The following is a 22019-nucleotide window of genomic DNA, read 5'->3' on the forward strand; positions in this document are numbered from 1 at the left end:
GTTGGTATCAGCTTTGTAAGACAGTGAATCACGTGAACTCCAGGCTCCACATGCTTATAACTTTATCTAATGATTCTGAATGTTGTGGGTCCATATCTATGTTCTAATTTTTCCTACAAAGATTATGCTGTTATCTATAGGAATGTTTCTAATTAATCCAAAGTGTGTTTGTCTGTAGAGATGATAATTCTAGAGGCTATCTACCTGGCACTGTTAATCTCTTGGTGAAGATTAGGAATCATATCCATTTGGGTTAGCACTGTCATGGGCCATGAAGAGCAGCAGCTCTTGTGATAGAGATTGAATTTATGGTAGCAGGCATTTTAGGATCATGTACTGTGTGTGCCTACCCCTAAGGAGTGCAGACCTCTGTGTGTAGTTTTCTGAATAACTCATCTAGCCCAGTTTAACACACAGAGGGTGGATGCTGGAGGAACCATGACTACAAGTAATTCAGAAGCAGAAAGTACCTGGGCAAAAGAGACTTTTCTGCTCCACTGTCAGCTTGCTACCAGCAACAGTGAGATCAGCTAGTAAGAACACATGCTGACAAGGATTTTTATAATACATTTTTCGGAACAATTTAAAGAGTAATGGAAAGATAAAACTAAGATGACGATATAGCTGCATCTTCTTGAACTGGAGCAGCTAATGTGAATCACAGGATTATTTGTGTTTGAGGATGCTAGAACCAAAGACAAAATTCTGTGACAAAACTGTGGAATTATTAACACCAGATCCCAGGCAGGTTTCAAATGACTGCCAGCCTTACAAGGTGAGCAGGAGAAACCCAGGTAAAGCTTTCCAGTTATTGCAGAGAATTTGCTTGCAACATCTTCCTTAGCCAGCAAAGTCAATAGTGGCAGTTCATAGAGGTGGTACCTGCTCTACTGAGCAAACTCTGAGAGAAACCACTTTCAAAATAAGACATTGGCATGCAGCAGTAAAGGGATCATGACTCAAAAGCTTTAAGTACGAAATAGTTTGCAAGTGCACTTTGGAAGCAGATCTGTATTCATTGTACTACAGGGAAAGTAGGAGCCAGTTACAAAAGAAAATACAAAGGCAATTATGCAGCAGGATTTTAATGTTTGGAAATTTGACTCAGATGACTGTAGTCTGGAAAACATTTCCAGAACTGTATTCTCTGGTAAATCTTGCACATATTTGGTTCTTATGTAGTATCCCCTTGTTGCTCCACCTCCACGGACAGACTGAAAAGCCAGGGATCACTGAATAATAAAAGGCAGGGGAGAGTGTAACTCCTCCTGTGCTCACTCAGACTGGTGCCAGTGCCAGACCATTCCTTGAGACTCTTCAGATGTGTCAGCCCTCCATCTGCTTGCCCTAGTTGGAACAATCATGAATGAACCTTTAGTTTCCCATGAACTTGAAGTCCACCATAATTAAAAGGTAGCTGTTAATTAAGTGTATGTGCAGCTCACCTAGTGAATACAGTTCCTGAACACCCTGAGTATTATATCTGGAGCAGTAATGCCCTGATATGCAGGTCCTTCTTCCTTGAATTATTTTGGGATTTTCAAGATATGTTTTTCCCAGGCAATTGATTTTCCTAAGTAAAATTATTTGAATTGCAAAATTGATTTGATATTACAAGCTTGTTTTAAGCACTTGTGCTAAGAAGGGATCAAAACTAGAGAGCTTTGTGAATTGTACAGCTGGTTTCATCTTATTACGTTAAAATTATTTTCAGGGAAATAATATTATGCTTGTATCTGACACCTAGAAAGAAAAGCTAAAAACAAATAAAGCATTACCATGTTTGCTAGAGATTGTGAATATCAATATTGCTTTCAGCAGTTTTCACTGATCTATGCAAATAACCATGTGGTTGATTAGCTAGTCTGAGCTTGCATTCAGAATAAAGAGCTATGATCCATCAGTTATACACATAATTCAGAGATGCAGTACTCTGAAAATTAATGTTCTTCAGCAATTTTGGTGAACAGAGACAAATTTTTAAATGCCTGTTTTTGCTACAGCTTCACATTTTCACAGTGTGCAATATCTGTCCAGCTCAGAGCTTTCAGTGTTGAATAATGCAAATACAGATTGCCTGTCTCTAACATTGACAAGTGTTATCAGTGGCTTATCCTTGCCCCTGTCCAGTGTGAAGATCATCTTCTTTCATGTGGGTCATTAAACTGAATCCACTTCAGCTTCATATGCAGCTCTTTCAGAACCTTTGGAAAGATAATTTCCTTATTCTGAGGCCCACATCCTTTATCTGGACATGCTGCTAAAGACTCAGCCGTGTTTCTGGGCATCATATTTGTGATCATATCAAATGTCTGTAACTCTGTGAGCCTTCATGACAATCTAGCAGTGATGTAGCATTAACATTTCAATGAGATATGTCCAGAGATTATCCAGATGTTAAGGTTTGCCTTCTTAGGAGAAGCTTCCTCTTTGGTGTCAGCACACAACTGAGTGCAGGGAACCCTGTTCTCCTCAGCAACTTCCACCAACTGCTTCCTTCAATACTGCCAGCCCATTGACTTGAGCTGTGCCCCGATTTTCCAGTGTAAGGCAAAGTTTGAGAAGCAGGACTTAGGGAAATAAGGATGGGAGATAGAAAATTAAGCAAGTTGGTTACAGTGTCAAAATACCCTTTAAATCATTGTTAGAGCCTGTCACTGTCAAAAATCAGACCTCGAACTGAAGGAAAGCTTTGCAACCACAGTTAGACACTGGAAACTTGTGTAATGGAGCAAATAATTTTGCTTTGTTTCATTGATAAACTAACTACTGGCTCCAGGGCTGGGTCTGATGCTAACAGTTCTGAAACAGTAAAGAGAATAGTAAAATACAGCTGAAACTGCACTGCTTAAACTGCAGAGATTTTACAAACAAATCTGTCATCAGATCTCAAAATGGTCTATTGTTACTCTTCCACAACTTTCAGAGTGCTGACAGACAACCTGTGGGCAATGGAGTGTCTGGAGGAGTTTAAACACTAGATTGTAGAGCCACAAACATGTCAAAGTCTTTTAAAAAGACAAGTGAAAAATCAAAGTAGGATTCTGGAGGAAAGCCCCCAAATTTGTGAGGGGATGTATGGATGACACTCCTGTCTCTCAGCTGTTAAACAAGACAAGGGCTAGCACAGGTTAGGTTGCCCAGGGAGGTTGTGCACTCTCCATTGCTGGAGTTTTCTAAGACTCAACTAATCAAAGCTGTGAACAGTCTCACAGCTGACCCTGCTTTCAACTGGAGGATCAACAAGAGACCACCTAGGTCCCTTCCAACCTGAATTGTTTTGTGATTTTTGTGATTCTCATTGTAGATCCAAATCACCTTTAGATGTGCTGTACTGTCTGTTGATAGTAATTACTAGAAATTGTTAGCTGGACTAGCAGTATGAAAATGGAGATGTAAAACAGTATGCAAATTTCTACAAACAGAAGGCTATTTAGACAGAAATAATGACAAATAGAGTGATGACAATAAAATGATGGCACACTTTGTTCTCTGTCACCAGCAATTCTATAAATGAAAATACATAGCCAATTTTTGATGTCTTTCACTTACACAGAGGCTTAATTGTTTAATAATTTTCCTAGTGGGATTTTTTCTGCTTAAGATCAGTAATGACTTTCTTGGCAACTGAAAACTATTCCAAGTGCATAAATGCAAACCAATTAAATTAATAACCACTCTTATTTTACTTCAGACATACTAAACAGAGTATCTTAAAAGATTGGTCTTATACTCCTGCCCACAATACAGACTCATTGGAGAGAAGTGTGACTGTAAACCACAATGAAAGTACAGCTGGATTTAGAAATTCTGCTGGTATTGCATTGTTTGAAATAGTAATTCCTTGTGGTGTAAGGAAAATTTAGGAATCGGTGCTTTTTACAGTCAGGTGAGATCCTTGGAAGAGCAAAACACTCTTGGAAAAGGGAAGAAAAAGAGAAAAAAGGAATGGAAGAACACAGAATAATTTGATCAATAGTAATATAAAAGAGAAGAAAGATGAACCAAAACCTTCTGATTCTTAGCCATGGGCACCATGAAGCTGTGGTGGTTACAGACTGAGAAAATCTCCCAGATTCCTATGGTTTATAAAGGGAACAGTATCAAATTACCAAGCTGGCCAGCAAAAATGGGGATGTTTTGCCACAGACATTGGGTGAAGGTTTTACTTGGAAACAAGAAAAGAACAGGAAGTTAATCACATTCTCAAGGCTCTTTTGTTTTTTAATGTGGAGGATGTTTTTGTTCTCAACCTACTTTCACTGCTTGACATTTACTGATCTGTGAGAACCTCCAGCAGGGTTTTTCCAGTTCACATTTACTTAATATTTCAGAATAGCCAGTGGCTGCAAGAACAGGAATCACAGGCATGGAGAAAAGCAGTTCTTCCTTTTGCAAATCATCATATTGCCGATGGGTTTCTGTTAAGTTTCCACATGAAATTCTTTGTCTGCTGGACTGATCTTTGATGGCTTTGAAGAAAGGACTATTTGTATAAAATAAATTTAATTTTTATTTGCAGTCTCCCTGACTTTTTCTCAATATGTTAAGAAAATAATTTGTTATGGGGCAAAATCAATATTTTTTTTTTAAATATTCACAACATGGATAAAAAACCCCAATCAAACAAACAACTCTTATTTTGAATGGAAAGGGATTCAATTTACAACATAAAAGGAAATACAGTTCAGCTGAGATGGCCATGACAGGTGCTACATAGAAGAGTTTTGACACAAGAAAATTAGACCTGATGAAAAATCCAAGGTTATAAGTAAAAGTTAAATAAACTAATGTTTAAAGTATAAAACAACTGGAAGATATGACATACAATATCTTAATTCCTTTGAAAGCACATCAGTACATGGAAGATTTTTGACAAATTACTTCAGACAGGAAGCTTGAATATTGTATCCCTCCAGCTCCCACAGCCCTTCTATGATTTATGCAAAGCAACAGTAATCATCACCAGAGTCAGGGGAAAAAAAGAGAGTGAGAGAATGTTTACCCCTCTTGATTTGCATGTTCTGAATAAATTTCTGTTACATATGCCTGTCAAATTTACCAGCTCATATAAAATCTTTGTGCAGTTCAGAGATCAAGTAGTGACAAAGTGTGGAAGAGATTCAAAGTGGCTGGTGTGAAACAGTACAAAGATTTTTAAGAGAAGGATTCATAGGTCAGCTGGGCAATGATTTGTTTCAACATCCATTTCATATTATTAAATCAAGTGCCAAATGAAAAATACTGTAGATGAGAAGCTGAGTATGCAGAACAGGCTGGGCTGTACACTCAGCAGTGCTACAGCCTCTGTTTTGCACCCCAAAATGGTCCCTATATCACTTGTTTCTGCCATATTATGTCATATCTTAGCCTTTTAAGACCTATGAATGGTCTCAAAAACTGAGCTCCTGGGATAGAATCATAGAATGGCTTGGGCTGGAAGGGATCTTAGAGATCATCTCATTACAACACCCCTGGCATGGGCAGGGACAACTTTCCACTAGACCAGGTTATTCAAAGCCCCACCCAACCTGGCCTTGAACACTCCCAGGGATGGAGCATCCACAACTTCCCTGGGCAGCCTGTTCCAGTGCCTTATCACCCTTACGTAGGAAATGAACAGACAGAAACTTCTACAGATACTGAAGGGTTTGATTTGCAGCCTTGGAAGAAGCTTGGATTGATGTAAAAATAAAAGTACACAGAGATTAAACAGAGAAATTATAAACTTACATTTCTATAGCTGTAAGTAAGAATATGCCTTAAGTAAGTAAGAAACTGTATTGAGTAAGATGATGAAGAATTTTATAGTGTAGTAATGTAATTGTATAGAGGAAGCTGAGAGTTTACTTGTTATAATAGAAGCATATGTGTGTACATGTAGTAGTAGCCCATTGGATAGAAGTATATGCAGCATGGCAGAATTAAGTAAAGGTGAGAGGTTAGAAAAAACAAATAAACTTTGTGGCAACTTTCCATTGGGTTAGAATGTTATATGTTGTCTTGTAAAGAAGGAACTTGTGACTACATTGAGCTATGGCCAAATTCTTGCTCCTCTAATATCTCATGGCCTTTGTGGCTGTTGTTTATCTGAGTAATAAATTGTTTTTAGCACAACAGTAGTCCCATCCCTTCATTAAAGTGACAATAATACCTCACAGTAAAGTGAGTTCTCAATTTAAACCTGCCCTCTTTCACTTCAAAGCATTCCCCCTTGTCCTGCCAGTACAAGCCCTGGTAAAAAGTTCCTCTCCATCTGAGTTGTAGACCCCCTTTAGGTACTGGAAGACTGCTGTAAGCTCTCCCCAGAGCCTTCTCTTCTCCAGGCTGAACAACCCCAGCCTGTCTTCATAGGAGAGGTGCTCCTGCCCTCTCATCATCTTTGTAGCCTTGCTGTAGACATGCTACATCATGTCCATGACCTTCTTATGTTTGGTGCCTCAGAGCTGGATGCAGCAGTCCAAATCTCACCAGAGCAGGGAGTATTAACTATACATATAAATATATATAATATATGTATATATAATATATATATAATATGTATATATATATGTAACCAGATAAGAAATGCCAAATATCATCATTATGTTGTCCATATACTTTTTTCTCAAATACTGGTGAGCAACATCAGCATGCAGTGTGGTGTTGCAAATTGAAAATTTGTATATGAAAAGTAAGCAAGAGAAGAGTTTTTAAAAGTAACACAGGAGTGAGGGAGCAGTGTGCCTCCACATCAAAGTGATGTGGTCATTCTCTTTACTGTGAGAAATGCTAGAAATAAAAAAAAAAAAAAAGAAATAATTGGACACAGGGACAGGTTTAAGGCTGCATAAGCACAGCCTTGACTTAATAGTGCCCTATGTGCCTCATAATTAAGTGTTTTCATTAGGAGGCTGAGCTTTCTCATTGTGAACATTGTGCCTCATTTTATAGCACCATTTGGGTTTTAACAGAGCCTCGATGACCTCAAGCTCTTGAGATGAAAAAATAATTAGTTATGCCCACATAGACATTATCTAGAGATATATCTGAAGGAGATTTAAATTAACTAGTTCATTTCGGACTAGCTATATAGTGCCAAGATCAGGGCTCTCTGAAAAACTCACCCCAAACTGATTAGCTAGGTAAATAGCAGGTGGAAAAGTCCTGTGCTGAGCTTTGTATTGCCAGAGATACACCAGAGCTGGATTTAGATAATTAAATCTCTTATGGATAAACCTGTCTGTTATACCTGTTACCAGGGGGAAAAAAAAGATGTTCTGCTTTCCAAGCCAGCTGCTTGAATAGGAAGAGAAGGATATTTTAATAGCTGACAGTCACCACCTTCTTGGCCTTTCCCTCCCCTGTAAGTTGTTCTTGGTACCTCTTTCTGGTTCCACCACCTACAGTCACAGTTTCTCACTCTGGCAGTGAAGGCATGGTTGTTTTTCCTTGGGAGCCCCAGCAAGCCAGTGGGTGCCCCTTTGGTAAAAGTGCTCTTTGGTAAAAGTGTTCTTTGGTATATGTGTTCCTCTAAACATCACTGCAGTTTGATCGGTGGAAGTATTGAAAAGAGCTGTAGGTCACTTCCCCAGAAGTCATTGCTTTTCACTGGTGGAACACAGAGGCACAGTATTTTGGAGGAGTACTTCTAAAATTTATTGTGGCTAAATGAGCCAGAGGAGATGGATTTGCTAGTTTAGGACTCACATTTTGCTGCTGTTGTTTAACCTTACACTGAATTATGAAGATTTCTTTGGGTATAATGATGCTGGGCTGTGAATGGCAGTCATGAGAAATGAGGCACGGGTCCTCTACTTCTTTCCAGTCACTGAGGGGAGAAGACTGCTGCCACCTTGTTGGTGTGTCCAGCTGAGGGGGTGTTCAGTGGAAGAGGCAGGGATGTGCTAATGAGACATTGACAGTTTCTGCTAGAAAGCCAAGAACAAGCTGTATCAAGAAAAAGACAATGAGGAACTAGAAACTTTCAACATCTTATAAAATAACCAAATCCCAGCTGATTTTCAGAGTCAGTAAAGGCTGAGCTCTCATCTGTAGGACTAGTGTTATAGTGAATTCTAGAATTTTACTGTAAGTAGTATTTAATTTTTTTTCCAATAAAGGGCTTTTTTAAGCCACTGCAACTTCTCCTGTAAGTCACTTGAGCTGTAAGATCATAAACTAGTTAAGCAACAAATGTTAAGGTGAAACAACTCCTGGAAAGGATATTGCAGACCTGTCCACTTTGATTTCTTGCATGTTTTCCTGAACCATCCAATACTGACCATCATCAGACAGAAAACTGATCTCACCCTCCAGTCTTTGAAGCATCTCATTTTAGTTCATGCCAGTCCCTTTTTTTTGAATCTCCAAACTTAAAGTTGCTCAGAGATGAAAAAAACTTGTCCTATAGCATGGATAGAGAAACCAGAGTATTGGCCCATCACATAAAAATCAGGATTAATCTATTTCAGAGTTAAACATACTGCTGCCTTTGTGGAATATAACTGCACTGGAGCCTGAAGTCATCAGCTAAGCAGATATTTTAAATTACTGAAAAAACTATTCAATTAATTTGAATATTTATGAAATGTCCTGGTGGGTTTGGCAATTGTCTCATAATCATTTGGTGCTGCAGCTTATGCTGTTGATGTTTCAACTACTTCATTTAAAGTTAAATCACACCTAGGAAATAATTACCAAAATGATCTCTGACTTGCATGTTCACCCAACAGGTTCTAATCTCTGTTCCTTCTCTTCTTTAAATACTAAACAATCTAATGTTCACCTCTGTCTTCACCAGGTCTTTTTGCATTCAGCCTCAGGTTCTGGAAGACTTTGTTACTCATAATTGATGTTTGAAATTTGAGGGTTTTTCTTTCAGGGAGTGTTGAATAAAGCAACCTATGAATTTCTGATGCAAATTTTCCTCAAAATTTTGTTCTAATTGTTTGAGCCAAATTGTTATATTAGACATAATTTCTAAGTGTGATGACTAAAGAGCTAAAAACAATTTTTGTTTCTTCTATTAAGACATAGCCACCATCCTTTCTTTTAAAAGAAACATTTGATTGACTCAAAAGTATTTCGCCAATTAGTGTGAGGACAAAGAAAATGAAAGATGTTCTTGTGTGCTGGGTACATTTATGTTAGCTGTGCCTGAATGATTATGGAAATTATTATTGTAATACCTGAGGTAATTGCTTTGTATTATTGCAGTAGTAGCTTGCACTTCAGTAAAGTGATGTCTACAGATAGTTTTCTTTGTAACAAAATAGTTCAGTTACACCGGCTGTGGATAACAGAAAAGGAGGTGACCATCACCACAAAGTTACTGTTTTTAGTGCTCTCCAGGGACCATGGGAGCTCCCCACAGGCTCTATCAGGACCTGGCAGCCAGTGCTCATCCCACTGCCCCAGTCCCAAGAATTGAGCACCCCTGTTTGGCCAATATCCTGCTAAAACTATTTAACTCAAATGGTAGGAGCTCAGATATTATACCTCAGTCACATTTTCTTGGTTTGGGTTATCTGCAGTTGCTACAACTCTGGTCCTTCAGCAATCACGTGTCAAGGTGTTTTGGCCAGCCTCTCCAAGGTACAAAGCTAAACACAATGATGGTATTAGAAACTATTCATCAATATTGGAATAAAGGTATTGAAAAATCTGTGGTGTTTTGGAAAAAATTATAAAATGTGGGTCATCATTTAACAATCATCTGTTTCCATGTGGAGACTAAAATGACAGGAGATACTATGAATTCAAAAAGCATCTAAGGGCCAAAAGCACTTACTTAAAGAAATTATAAGAATTTTATTTTGGAATAGCTCCAGGAATCTGCTATATGCTCTTGGGGTAAGGTCTTATTATGGACAGAAACCTTTATAATGTTACAAAGTAAAATAAATGCTGTCAGCAACAACATTTTTATGCAACATTTTCAGTTCTAGAGAGACGCTGCATAATAAATATTGCTAATAATGGTAATGCAAATATTTCTGTATGATGAAAAATCGATCTGGGGACAAACAGTCAGTAGATTGAGAGGCTTTTTTGAAAAATTTCTATCCATATCAAGGAGACAGTAGTCTTGTACTTGGTTCTTTAGGTGTGAGGCCGGACACTCAAGCTGTTGCTGGGTTATGAAGCAGGCTAGTTGGAGTACAACAGACAAGAGCACATCTTCCTAAAGTGATTCTTTTCCTTGATAAAAATCCATTCAGAAAACTGGACCCAAGTTTTAAAGCAAACTCCAGAAGACAACACACATTCTCAAAGCCTCTGTTGTCCAAAAATTGTTTTGCTAGATTTATTTAAGATTATACTCAAATGAAAGAAATGGATTGGGATACTGTGGAATTTGGCTTTTGCCCCCTACAAGATGCTGTAGCTCTCAAAACTTCAGTGGACAGTCTGGAAAGGTTTTTGTTCTGTCATGCCAGGTTCTATTCTAAATTAATCTTTCCCATTGAGAAAAACAAACTGATCTCCAGCGCTTTGTAGCTCCAATTTGGAGAAGACAGAACTAATATTTCCCAAGGGCGTCTCTCCCAAGACCAATGTGACAAAATACACGTGGATACAGAGTGCTGCAGGGATTCTGAGGCTTGCAGAGCTCCAAGTGATTTAAAATATGTACTTTGATATTCAAATAGGAGTTAAGTGATTTGAAATTAGTTGTGGATACTATCGCATAATAAAGCTAGATCTGAAAGTGTGTAAATTTTAGGGGCAAAATACAAAATATTTTGCTGTTACACTGTATCTCCATTTTATTTACAGAATGAACAGAGGCAGCACAGAATTTGAAAACTGTATTGAACTTCATAGTGCCATTATGCCTGGAAAAATAGTGAAAATGTTCAGATTTTTATCCCCCATGTGTGAGCTGTACAGATTGTCTTGCAATTAAGGCAGAGAAACTTGATGTTTAATTGTTTTCATTTCTCTACATCTCCCTGAATTCTTAAAAAGCAATTTGCCTGTCATTAAGACTTCTGCAATGTCAGTGCCAATGACCCTTGGGAAGGAGTGGATCAGGAGTTTTTAATGAAATCCAGGAATCTGTCCACTGAGGCCCCATCTACTCTAACTAAAAATAAACATTATAGCCCAGAACCTATAGTTCAGTGGCACTGCCACTGGCACAGTATTCTGGGGAAAGAAAAGCTTATATTAGTGTTCCCATTTTTCATTCTGTCTGTTGCAGATTTGGCCAGTTTCTTGAGCCACAATACAGTTTCTGTGACTGCACAACTTTTTGCTGGCCATAATTTCTGTCCTCATGAGCAAAAATCAAAAGCCCATACATCTGGTGCACCTGAGCAGCTCCTAGTGTGGGAGGTGAAGAGGCTTCTGAGCTTCCTGGATGGTGGAGCATCAGGCAGGAGGCAGTGGCTCCCCAGAGAACAAGTAGCTAGTGGGGGCAATAAAGGGATTTCATGTAGAATCAAGGCAGTGAGGTGAAGAATAGATACTGATGAACTATTGTAGAGAAAACCCTGGGATCCTCTAGCCTTTGTCTGGACCTTCTTCTGGTGGTTAAACCTGTAAAGGGGACAGCATTAGTAGAGCACGAGGATCTGGCAAGTTCTTGGTTGTGTTGCGTGGCAAGTGTGAAAAGAAGCTACAGCAGAACTGAGAGGGTTAATATTTCTGTCAATGCAAACGCACAAAATAATATGCACTAATCACTTTTATTGAAAGTTAAATTTACAATGCAGGGGAGAATTGTATTTACAGTGAAGTCACACTGAATTCAACCTACTTGATCTTGGATGACAGAACTTGTTCTGGTGTAATATTCAGCCACACTGATTACTCATTTTTGTGCCAGAATGCTGTGACCAAAATGAAAGAAGACAATGCCCATTTAATTATTCTTAGAGGTCATACTGTTTAATTTAGAAACAAAAAGTTGTATTTTAGAGCTGCATTGTTTATATCTACCTGAATACCTCATGAGGTCATGTTCTTAATTTAGTATTTTATCTTAAAAAAAGATGATAAAAAAGAGACACTGCCAACAGAACAAAGAAAGTACATTTCTATTGAAATGGATCTCATATGACTTTAGAGAGTATTGATAGATTGCCATTAAGCTGAAATATTTATATTACATGTACTGTGGCTTGGCATTTAAAAAAGAAACCAACAAAATGTTAATATTCTTGTACCATAGCAAAGGTCAGTACAGGGATTGGTCTTTCCTAGTTTCTGGTTCATGACACAATTTTTTTTTCTCTCCTCCTAAATCTGATTTAACTAAGGAAAAAAATCCTAGAAATAAATTTGAAGTGGAATGCTGATTTTATGCAGAATTTAGTGAAGATATTTTAAGGGGAGAACTCGGTATCTCCTTTGGTTTGAAGCTGCCGTCATCATGCCTTTGCACAGAGATAGTACAGGGTATCGGTATCTGTCTCTGTCTCTCTCCCTCTTCGATGCTATATTTATAGCATCCCCCTGGCCATAAAAGGTCTGGACTGGGGCTCTGACATTCCACTGACTGCACTCATTATTTTTGTTCTGGACCTTGAAGTCCAGTCCTTACCCCTCATCCTAACTACCTCTTTCTTTGCTGGCTTCATTGCTGCTGTATTTTTGTGCTATTCGTCCACTTGAGAGCTCTTCCATTTGCTGCCATTCATTTGGATCCTGGTAAGTGGTTTTTTTATGCCGGAAGGTTTTATGTGTTCAGTTATTTTTAATCTGAATCTGTAACACCAAGTTGATAGTTGCTCCCTTTATTCTTCTTAGCTCAGCAGTTGAGGGATTTGTGGATGTGAATTGAAGACATCTGAAGGTTCAGCTGTGAAACAAAAGAAAGTAGTGCAGGGGCTCTTTTATTTTCACTCATCTATCTTTGCATATTGTCACACTACTCTCAAATAAAGCCTGGGTTACTGGAAGAGACACAGGAACACAGGAAGAGTTTGTCACATAATCTCCTGTGGGCTTAGAGAATATTTAAATAACATAAATATTTTCTTGTTGCATGGGATGTTATTTTTTCTCTGCTTACAAAAGTTTCATTTTTAAAATCTATTTCACTGTTTTCATTGACTGATGGAGTTGATCTTTAAAGAATTACACAGACAGATAACACAAGAGGTAATGACAGAAGAATCACTTCCTTTAATGTGTAGCTATGAAAAATGGACAGAATTATCTGTCTGGTCAGTAGTAATTTTAAATATTCAGTTCAACAGCTGCTAAAATATAGCTCTAAAAAGTCTGAATTCATCTAACTATGGCCATGAATATTTTTAGGCCACCTCTGAGGTGCTGCACCTATCTTGAGAGGGAATGTTTCCCTCACACTGAAGGGGGCTGGTTAGTGCACCCAGACTGACTGCAGGTAGCACAGATAAAACTTAAGAGATGGGAGTCAATGTGATAATCAGGCAGTGCTCCAGATAGGAGCAAAGTCCTTTGAAGTTTCTGAGCTACTTGTCTCTGATAGCCTAGCACTGCTGTATCTGATCAGATTAGTGTAACCAGCTTATCCTGGCCTGTGAGCAACCTGTGATGTTTCAGAGGAAATATAAGTCATAGTGTGATAAAGTATCTATGAAAGGAGTTTCCTTTTACATGATGTGAGTCAGTGTTGGTTTTGATTTGAACCATGAGAGCTCACTTTGTGCTCAGTGCCTGCCTTGCTAGCTTAGTCCTTACTCCTATCACAGACTTTTACAACTGAGGACAGTGAGATCCAGACCTTTTGTGTTGGGAGGAAAAATGTTTCCTTTGTACATTTTAGCTTGTTCTTTTGGTCTGATAAAATGTAAATGAAATGCCTCATTTAATTTCCTAATGGGCAAAACATGCAGTGCTTCATATTTGTGGATCACCTTCTGTACCTTGAAGCCTGGAAGGCTGTGGGAATGCCTGAGCTGACTGTTAGCACTGTGGCTGTTGTATGAATGATGGAGCCAGCCAACACTTCAAATAAAGATGGTGAAGACAAACCATAGTACTCTGCAGGAGGAAAACAGAATGTTGTCGTGTTCCTTCCATTTCATTGTGCAAGACAATATTCTTCTGTATGCCTTATCCTTCCCAGGCTGTGATCACAATGACTTAAAAGTCCTAAACCCATCTCCACAGAGCTGGAAGAGGAAGGCAATGAAGAAAAATGAAGAAAAAGTATTCTGAAACTAGGGAAATTAAGAGGAGCTACATACTACGGGTTGCTAACAAAGGGAAACAAGTAACAACACAAAATACTGACAGGTATTAGAAACAGGGATGCTAGACAGAATAATTGCATTCTTTCAGACTGACATGAAAAAAATAGTCAGCATTAGGAATAAGAGAGTCAAAAAGGAGCATCAGTTTTTGCCACAGAGACCAATGGATTGACACTCTTTCCCATTTCTCTTTCTTCCTCAGATAAAAATAAAGTAAATATATTATCTAATCTAATTGAAGTCACAGTTTCACTGTGGTCAGGATATCAGGAATTTCTTTCACATAAAATGTTTCTGAATAAGTTTCTTCCTTGCTGATTTCCTGCAACTAAATGATCAATTCAACTGTCCTACAGAGAGCATCCCCTTGTGAGATCCCTAAAATATAAGGAAATTTTCTTCTTGTTTTTGGTTTTTGATGTGTTTGGGTTTGTTTTTTTGGTTTTTTTTGGGGGGGTTCATAATTTGCCTTGGCTAGGGGGAATACCTCAGCAATTATCAAAGATAATAGTTTGAAATTTGTTGACTTGCTCTCAGAACCAAATACTAAAGTAAAAGCCAAGGACTGAAAACTAGGGAACATAAACACCAGGGAAAAATGACAGAAGTAGAGAACATTCTGAGATGGAAGGGCCCCACAAGGATCATCAAAGACCAACTCCAGACCCTGTGCAGGACAACCCAATTCAGATACCTAGACTTTCTTGAAGTCATGATAGCCTTCCAGTTTTGCAAGAGTATGTTATGTCTAAACATTAAATTGTTTTTCATTAATATGAAGAGAACATGAAGCAGAACAATTTTCCTACTGTTGTGATTGATTCTAAAAAACCCCAAAACAATAACAAACACCTCTCACCCTTGTTTTTGGATCTTCTTTAAATCCTTGTTAATATTTCCTTATTGTACCTCATTTCTATTAGTAATCAGGGACTTTTCAGGGACAGTCCTAGTAGCCATGTGAGCCTAGAAGAAAGAGAAAAAAAGGGACAGTCCTAGTAGCCATGTGAGCCTAGAAGAAAGAGAAAAAAAGATTATTATACGGATCACTTGAGGCAAGCTTGCATGTCAAAGTAGAAAAAGTCAGAATTAACAACAGCAAAATAAAAAAGCAAAATAATAACTGCACTGCTGGTTTTAAAACAAATAAACAAAAAAGATAATATCTTTCTGCACTCAATTTTCATCCCATTTTGAGAGGGGAACTACCTCTTACATGATCAAAATTTGCACTACAAGTGACTAGAAAACAATCAACTGATGACGTGCAAACGAAAATTTAAATGGGTCTATTGTCTGGAGGAAGGGTCTTGGCAATCTTGAACATGATATTTTAGGGTAAAAGAAAAGGGTTTGGATTGAGGAACATGATATTATTTTACCCATTGCATACAGACTGGATCCCTGATTAAACTGTAAAAGTATAATGCACAATAAGCCCTTTTAAACTGAACACTGGTATCACATTCAAAACAATCGCTGTAATGCACATTTAGAGAAAAACTGATATCCTTCTCAATTGTAGTGCTTTAATTCACTGCTGTAATAATAAATGGAACATTAAATTCAATATGAAAATTGGATTAGAAAAAGAAATTAAATGTTCATATGTTTTTGTTTCAGCTTTTATGGTCTTGCTTGATTTGCTCATGCCTTTAAAAATAATTTATTACTTTATTATCTTTATTGTAATTGAAAACAATTATTTATACTATCTCTGAAGAAGCCAGGCACACAGAGTTTCATTAGTTTGCAGTAATAAGTGAGCACATAAAACTTGAATAGTTTGCCAACTCCAAATGAACAGACACGACAGTGCAAAAGTTTCTGGTCATGAGAGATGGCATGTGAGCATCTTGAAACCTGAATATGAACATGTCTGAAAGTCTAAATCACATCATAAAAAGATGTGAACTCTAAATTCATTGCAGTTGATTTTTCAAGTTCAGTGTTGGTTTGTGTGAAGTTGGGGAGTATTTGTATGCATACTCAGGAGTTCCTTGATAGCAGTCCTTATATTTGACCTGTTCTTTTTCAGACATTATCCTGTTTATTTACACTCAGAAAAGTGCAGTGAAGCCCAAAATTTGAAGGCACCCATGATGTCTTTACCGTTCTACCAAAGACACCACGAGCACTATGACCGTGCGTACCGCCACAAAGCGCTGTCCTCCACTGTGAGCCAGTACCAAAAGGAGACAAAGAGTAAGTCCGCCGTCTATGCTCAAGGGTCTGCAGCTTATGCCAGGGGCTCCGCAGCCTATCGCCACTCGTCTGCAGCAGGCTTCAGCCTTGACTCCTCAGCAGCTTACAGCCACGGCTCTTCAGCCTACGACCTCGAGTCGGCCGCCTACAGCTACGGATCCGCAGCCTACGACCGCTCTGCCGCGCAGAGTAAGAGATCTGCTGCCTACAGCCTCGACTCTGAGTCCCTCAGCACCAGCTCGGCTGCCTACAGCCATGCATCTGAATCCGTCAACAAGCTGGCTGCAGCCTACAGGCTGGGATCTGAAGCCTACAGTTTGGGGTAAGTAAATCCCTCTTCGAAACAGCATTCTGGTTAGAAAAATGTCCAATCACTTTCCGTGGCAAAACTCTCCTCCTCGTCCACATAAACTTTCTCTATAACTTGGAATAAATGTATTTTCCTGGTCTGGTGTTTTCCCTTGGCTTTGGCAATGGGAAGGACTGTTGTCAGCTTAGTTTGTTGGACTAATTCACGTGTGAAGGTTGGACTGTCATAAGAATAGCTCTGGCTATGCTGATGTGGCTGAATAGTGACACAATCACACTCCAAACTGGTTAGGCATGAGCTACCCCTCCTTCCAAATTGTTCAGGCATATAAATACATCTGAATTTAATATGAAGAGTTGAGATAGCTTTTGGATTGAGGCTGTCTCTTACCTGGCCAGATTGAAAGAGTAAAAGAACTCAAAGCTCTTCCTGCAAGTTTGAGTTGATGTGTTCATATATGATTCATTCTTCTTTGGCCTAATAGTTTCACTTTTGTGCTGAGTGATTAAAGAAACTGAAATTTTCACACTGTGTATTGGTTGAGGCATACATTTCTGAAGTAAAAATAACTTGAAGTGTCCATTTTACATGATAAGAGTAGCTATGCTTAGCTCTCAAAGTTATGTTGTTTTTCTTTTAATTTAAGGTAATAAATACTGCTCAAGCAATTGCATTAGCAGAATATTTTTATATAATTGCCTCATATTATTTGTATGTATGTATCTCAGAGATTTACAGAAATTAGGAAGTATTAATGTAAGATTAGAGCAGCTGTTAGCAATAGAGGAAATGATCAACAAATTGTAGCTCGAAACATCTGCTTGGTGTTGTATTTTTGCAAAATTAAGAGTATCATTAGCAGAACTGATCAAAACTTGCTCATCGGGAAATTAAAATTTTGAAAACTGAATATCCTCCCAGGATTATGAATAATGGTGAAATCTTGGCCAAAATAAATGAGAGAAAGACTACATGTACCACAGTAAACTATACCTTGTGATTTCAGCCTTCACTTGGCTTTCAGGAAGCTCAGGGTCCAATGTCTATCTGCCAGAGTTTGTTCAGGAATTTGAACCTCAGGCTGTTACAGCCAGGGTGAATGGCTTTGTTTAACTCCTTCCTACAAGAAAGACATTGAGTTGCTGGAACATATCCAAAGAGGGGCAATAAAGCTGATGAACGTTCTGGAGCACAAGACTTCTGAGGAACAGCTGAGGGAAATACAGTTATTTAGTCTGAAGAAAGGGACAATCAGGGGAGGCCTTACCACTCTCTACAACTATCTGAGAGTGTGTAACCAGGCAGGTTGCACAGTGTCTCATCTCCCAGGTAATGAGGCAGGATGAGAGGAAATGACCTCAAGCTGCAGGGGAGATTTAGACTTGGTATTAGGAAACATTTCTTCACTGAAAGGGTGGTCAAGTTTTGGAATAGGCTGATCAGGGAAATGGTGGAATCATCACTCTCGGAAATGTTCAAAAAACGTGTGGCACTTAAGGACACGGTTTAAGAGTGGGTTTGGCACTGTCGGGTTACTGGTTGAACCTGATGATCTTAGAGGCTGTAATCATTTTATGATTGTCTTAGGCTGGGTTGTATCCAGACTTTGCTGTTGAAACTATTTTACTTGTGCAGATAGTTTACCACTGAGAAAGCAGTGAGAATCTCATTTATAATCTGCTGGTGAAGAGAAGAAAACTGCAGGTGCTGGGATTGAGGGTTATGCTATCAAAGGGAGCTGGATAAGGAAGATATCCCAGATTTCTGCATTAATGCAGCTGTGCCTGCACTCTGTTGCTGACCCTAACCCAAAGCTTGCTTCTTCTTGAACAAAAGGTTCTCATAAAAAATAGAACTTGAAGTTGTAAAACATGATTGTTAAAAAACCTATTTCTGAGTTCAAGTTACAAGCACTTCAGCTGTCATATGAGTTTCTTCTGACACCTGTATGTTCTCATTAAGAACTCTAATATCAGCAGTGTAATATTGAAGGAAATAAAATTGGTTAGCTGAGAGAGAACTTAAAACATTTCCAGGTTTCCTGAGGCTTTGCTTGAGATAAAAGTTTTTGGTTTAAAATAGCACATTTGCATATATAACACTCTGTAGTTCAAGACTTTCCAAGAGATTGTTCAGAGATAAGAATGTCTCAGCTGCAACTTCTTTATTTCTGTGATCCTGTCACAGAAATAGGTTTGAGAAATTCAGTGCTGCTACCTAAGACAAGGACTCTGGAGATTAAATACATGTGATTTCAATCTGTCTTACACAAAACTTAATTAACACAGGAGACAATATATCTGAATGAAAAATCTCAGTATTTCACTTGGGTTTATAGATAATATAGCCTCTATGTTGGTATTTGTTTATTTTTTGCAACCCATATTTATGCAATTTTCAAGAAATGGAAAAAATAATGCAATTCTACAGTTAAATGTAGTTCAAATTTGGAGAAATTCTTGCCAAATTTGTACTGTTTTTCCCAGATAACCCAAACACTTTAAGGGTTAATGTGGAGACAAAAAGCCTTACTCAAATAAATTAGAAAAAAATCAAAGACTTTCTGTTTTCATCCCTATGAAAAGAATGGTGTAGGGGGAAAAAAAAGAACCTTTAAATTCTTCCAATCTTCTAGAAGTAGAAAAGGCTTTGAATTGAAATGCTCTATCTAAATTACCTCAACAGAGGTTTGCTTGAAACCAGAATGGACATACAAATCCAAATCCAAACAAATTTTTTCAGCTAACAATTGATGGCTGCATATCAGTGAATATTGCCATCAAATATAGATTTACACATATATAGTTTTGCAAATAAACACCATTAACATCAACAGGAAAACTTAATATTTAAGTTTTTATTCAGGTCACTTTTTTTAAAATCTAAAATAGCTTTTGTTTAATTTATTGTTCTTGCAAAATTTAAGTCTCATCCTTTTCTGTAGTCACAGTACAGGAAAGTGTTCTTGAAGCATTGCTGTTGACATGCAGTTAGTGCTATGGGAGGAATTTATCACGAGGAAAGCACTGCAGAAGGACTAGAAATTAGGTAACCTGCAAGACCTTGACCTGGACCCAGTTCTGAGACATTGAAGCCTCGCTTGAGCGGAGGACATTCCCAGAGTGCGAACACAGGCAGTTTGAAGAAGCCATAGCTTGATTTTTCAGGAAGATGAAAAAATTTCCATGTGCAAGTGGCCTGTCCGTCACATTTCAAGTCTTCTTCACACCACAACAGCTTGAGGAAGTACAAGGAGGGAAATGAAAACTGGCAAAATCAAGAGCACGTATGGAAGTTTGCTGCTCTGCGGGTTGCAGTTGGCCAAAGGTGCAAACCTCTGGGCTCCCAAAAGAAAGGGCATCTCACCATGTAGAGGCTGCCTCTTCACACCCAGCCCTCTCCACCAGCTCACGGGGCTGTCTCTAGCCAAGCACTTCTTCTTTGGCTTCAGCAGAGGCAGGAAAAGTGACATGTGCTGCTTCCCTTGAGGCTCTGTGCAGGTGAGGGATGTATGACTCCCACAAGCCAGTGTTGTGGCCACCCATCCTCTTCCCCATCCAACCCTTGGGGGCTGCCAGCACAGACAAGCTGGCTCCTGAAAAGCCTTCTCCCACAGCAGCATTCTATCCTCTGTGTGTTTCTGAGAAGCCTTGATTCAGATCTGCCAAAGCTGCTTACAGCCCTACAGGGCTGTCAAACAGGACTGCTGGATTAAACTCAGTGGTTTGCCTTTGCTCAAACTTTCACTGCTTTTCCATGTGTTATTCTCCTGTCTAGCAGTATCGGATAATCCCCTTTGTGTCACAGACAGATTATTTGCCACCAAAAGGGCCAGAGGGAAAGGGGGCCTTCCTGCTTAGAGGGAAAACAGAAGTTACTGGTGTGGCTCAGGCATTTATTTGCATGTATTTTGCAGGTCAGGTGAAACAGCAAAGAAGACAGTTATGAAATTCAGGTGTGCCAAGCAAAGAGTGGAGGGATGCCTTTCTAACTTGCAATTAATTAGGCTGCCAGCGAGAGCCAATGCTCTTCTGAGCAACACTGTAAGCAGGATCAGGACAAGGCTGAGTAAATAATGCATTTCCAGAAACGTGAGATGACCATTATCTTGGCACTGCTCATCCTTTGGTTTATTATAGGTGAGGATTAAGAAGCTGGCTTCCAGATGTCATACCCAAGCCTGGAAATTGTTTTAATGAGACCTGCTCTGTGGAAACAATTCCCCTTGAAATAAAATTCTTGTGGAAGCTGTGTTAAGGAATATTGCCAGCAATATTGCCTGGGCTTGTGACAAACCTGTCAGCAACTTAAAATTAAAATAGCCACCAGAGAGCATTTCTCATTTTTAGAATTTAAAGAGTCCTTTGCTGAAAATATTTTTTTCCCTTTCCTGTAACTGGGTCTGCCAACCCACTGTCTCCTATTTACACTAAGTTAAAATACTGCAAATTAGGAAAGAAACAGCTGCTAAAAAGAGAGCCTGGACAAGGCCTTGTGGCTAACAGAACTTCTCCAGCAGGTACAGCTGTTGCAGCAGCCGTGTATACATAATCTCTTTCTGCTTAGGACAAGATACATGATTTTATAGAGGTTCAAAAGAGCTTATATGTGCCTTTTCATCCACATGAGACACCTGAAGACTAGGTGTCGTGGTCTGCTTTCAGAACACATTTCTACATCCACTGAGTACAGACTCTCTTTTGGAAGTGTGGGAAACTTGTCCCTTCAGGCACAGAAAAAAAAGCAGTGCAAACATATTCTCTGTCTGAGAACAAGACATCCAAACAGGACAAAGCATCTGTTTTGGAGCTGCAGACGTCCTGCACAGTGTTTTCTTTAATTCCTGTTTGGCTAGAGGGAAAAGTTAATAACATCTGGTTTTTTACATCTCTACAGAACAATGCCTGTGCCTTTAAAAACTCACTGGCTCTAATGAAAAATTAGAAAAATGCTGGTATTAATATTTTAACATGAAAACCACCCTGAAGTAAGGACAGTAGGCTTAGGTCACCAACCTTGATAAGCCAGTACAGATAATATCTGACCTGGAAAAAAATATACGTATGCTAGCTGGGCATATCAAATGAGGCTGAAAGATGTTAAAAGGTCATGGTACTGTTCCTCCCTATGAAACTAGAGAGCACTGATACCCTGTTCTTGCTCCTCTGGGGAGATTCTGTTCCACATATCAGGTAGAAGGTTGGAACAGTTTTAAATAAAGGGCAAGATTTTAGAATCTGGTTCAAGAAACAGGGTCCTCCTTTGGGCCACTTAAATAAGGGTTTTAGGCAGGATTTTGTTTTTCTGTTGCACAGGAAGAATTAGTGAGAACA

General features: G+C 38.8%; 1 protein-coding gene across 1 annotated transcript in view; it reads left to right on the plus strand.

The window, feature by feature from the left end:
• The first annotated feature begins 16270 nt into the window (after positions 1 to 16270).
• The window catches only part of MYOM1 (myomesin 1), a 69106-nt gene continuing 63357 nt past the window's right edge, over positions 16271 to 22019 (plus strand). The window contains exon 1 of the mRNA XM_062501082.1: positions 16271 to 16698. Within this exon, the coding sequence (XP_062357066.1) occupies positions 16271 to 16698 (428 nt within the window). The remainder of the gene's footprint in view (positions 16699 to 22019) is intronic.

The sequence above is a fragment of the Cinclus cinclus genome, chromosome 1 (assembly GCF_963662255.1).
Source record: "Cinclus cinclus chromosome 1, bCinCin1.1, whole genome shotgun sequence".
Classification (NCBI taxonomy): domain Eukaryota; kingdom Metazoa; phylum Chordata; class Aves; order Passeriformes; family Cinclidae; genus Cinclus; species Cinclus cinclus.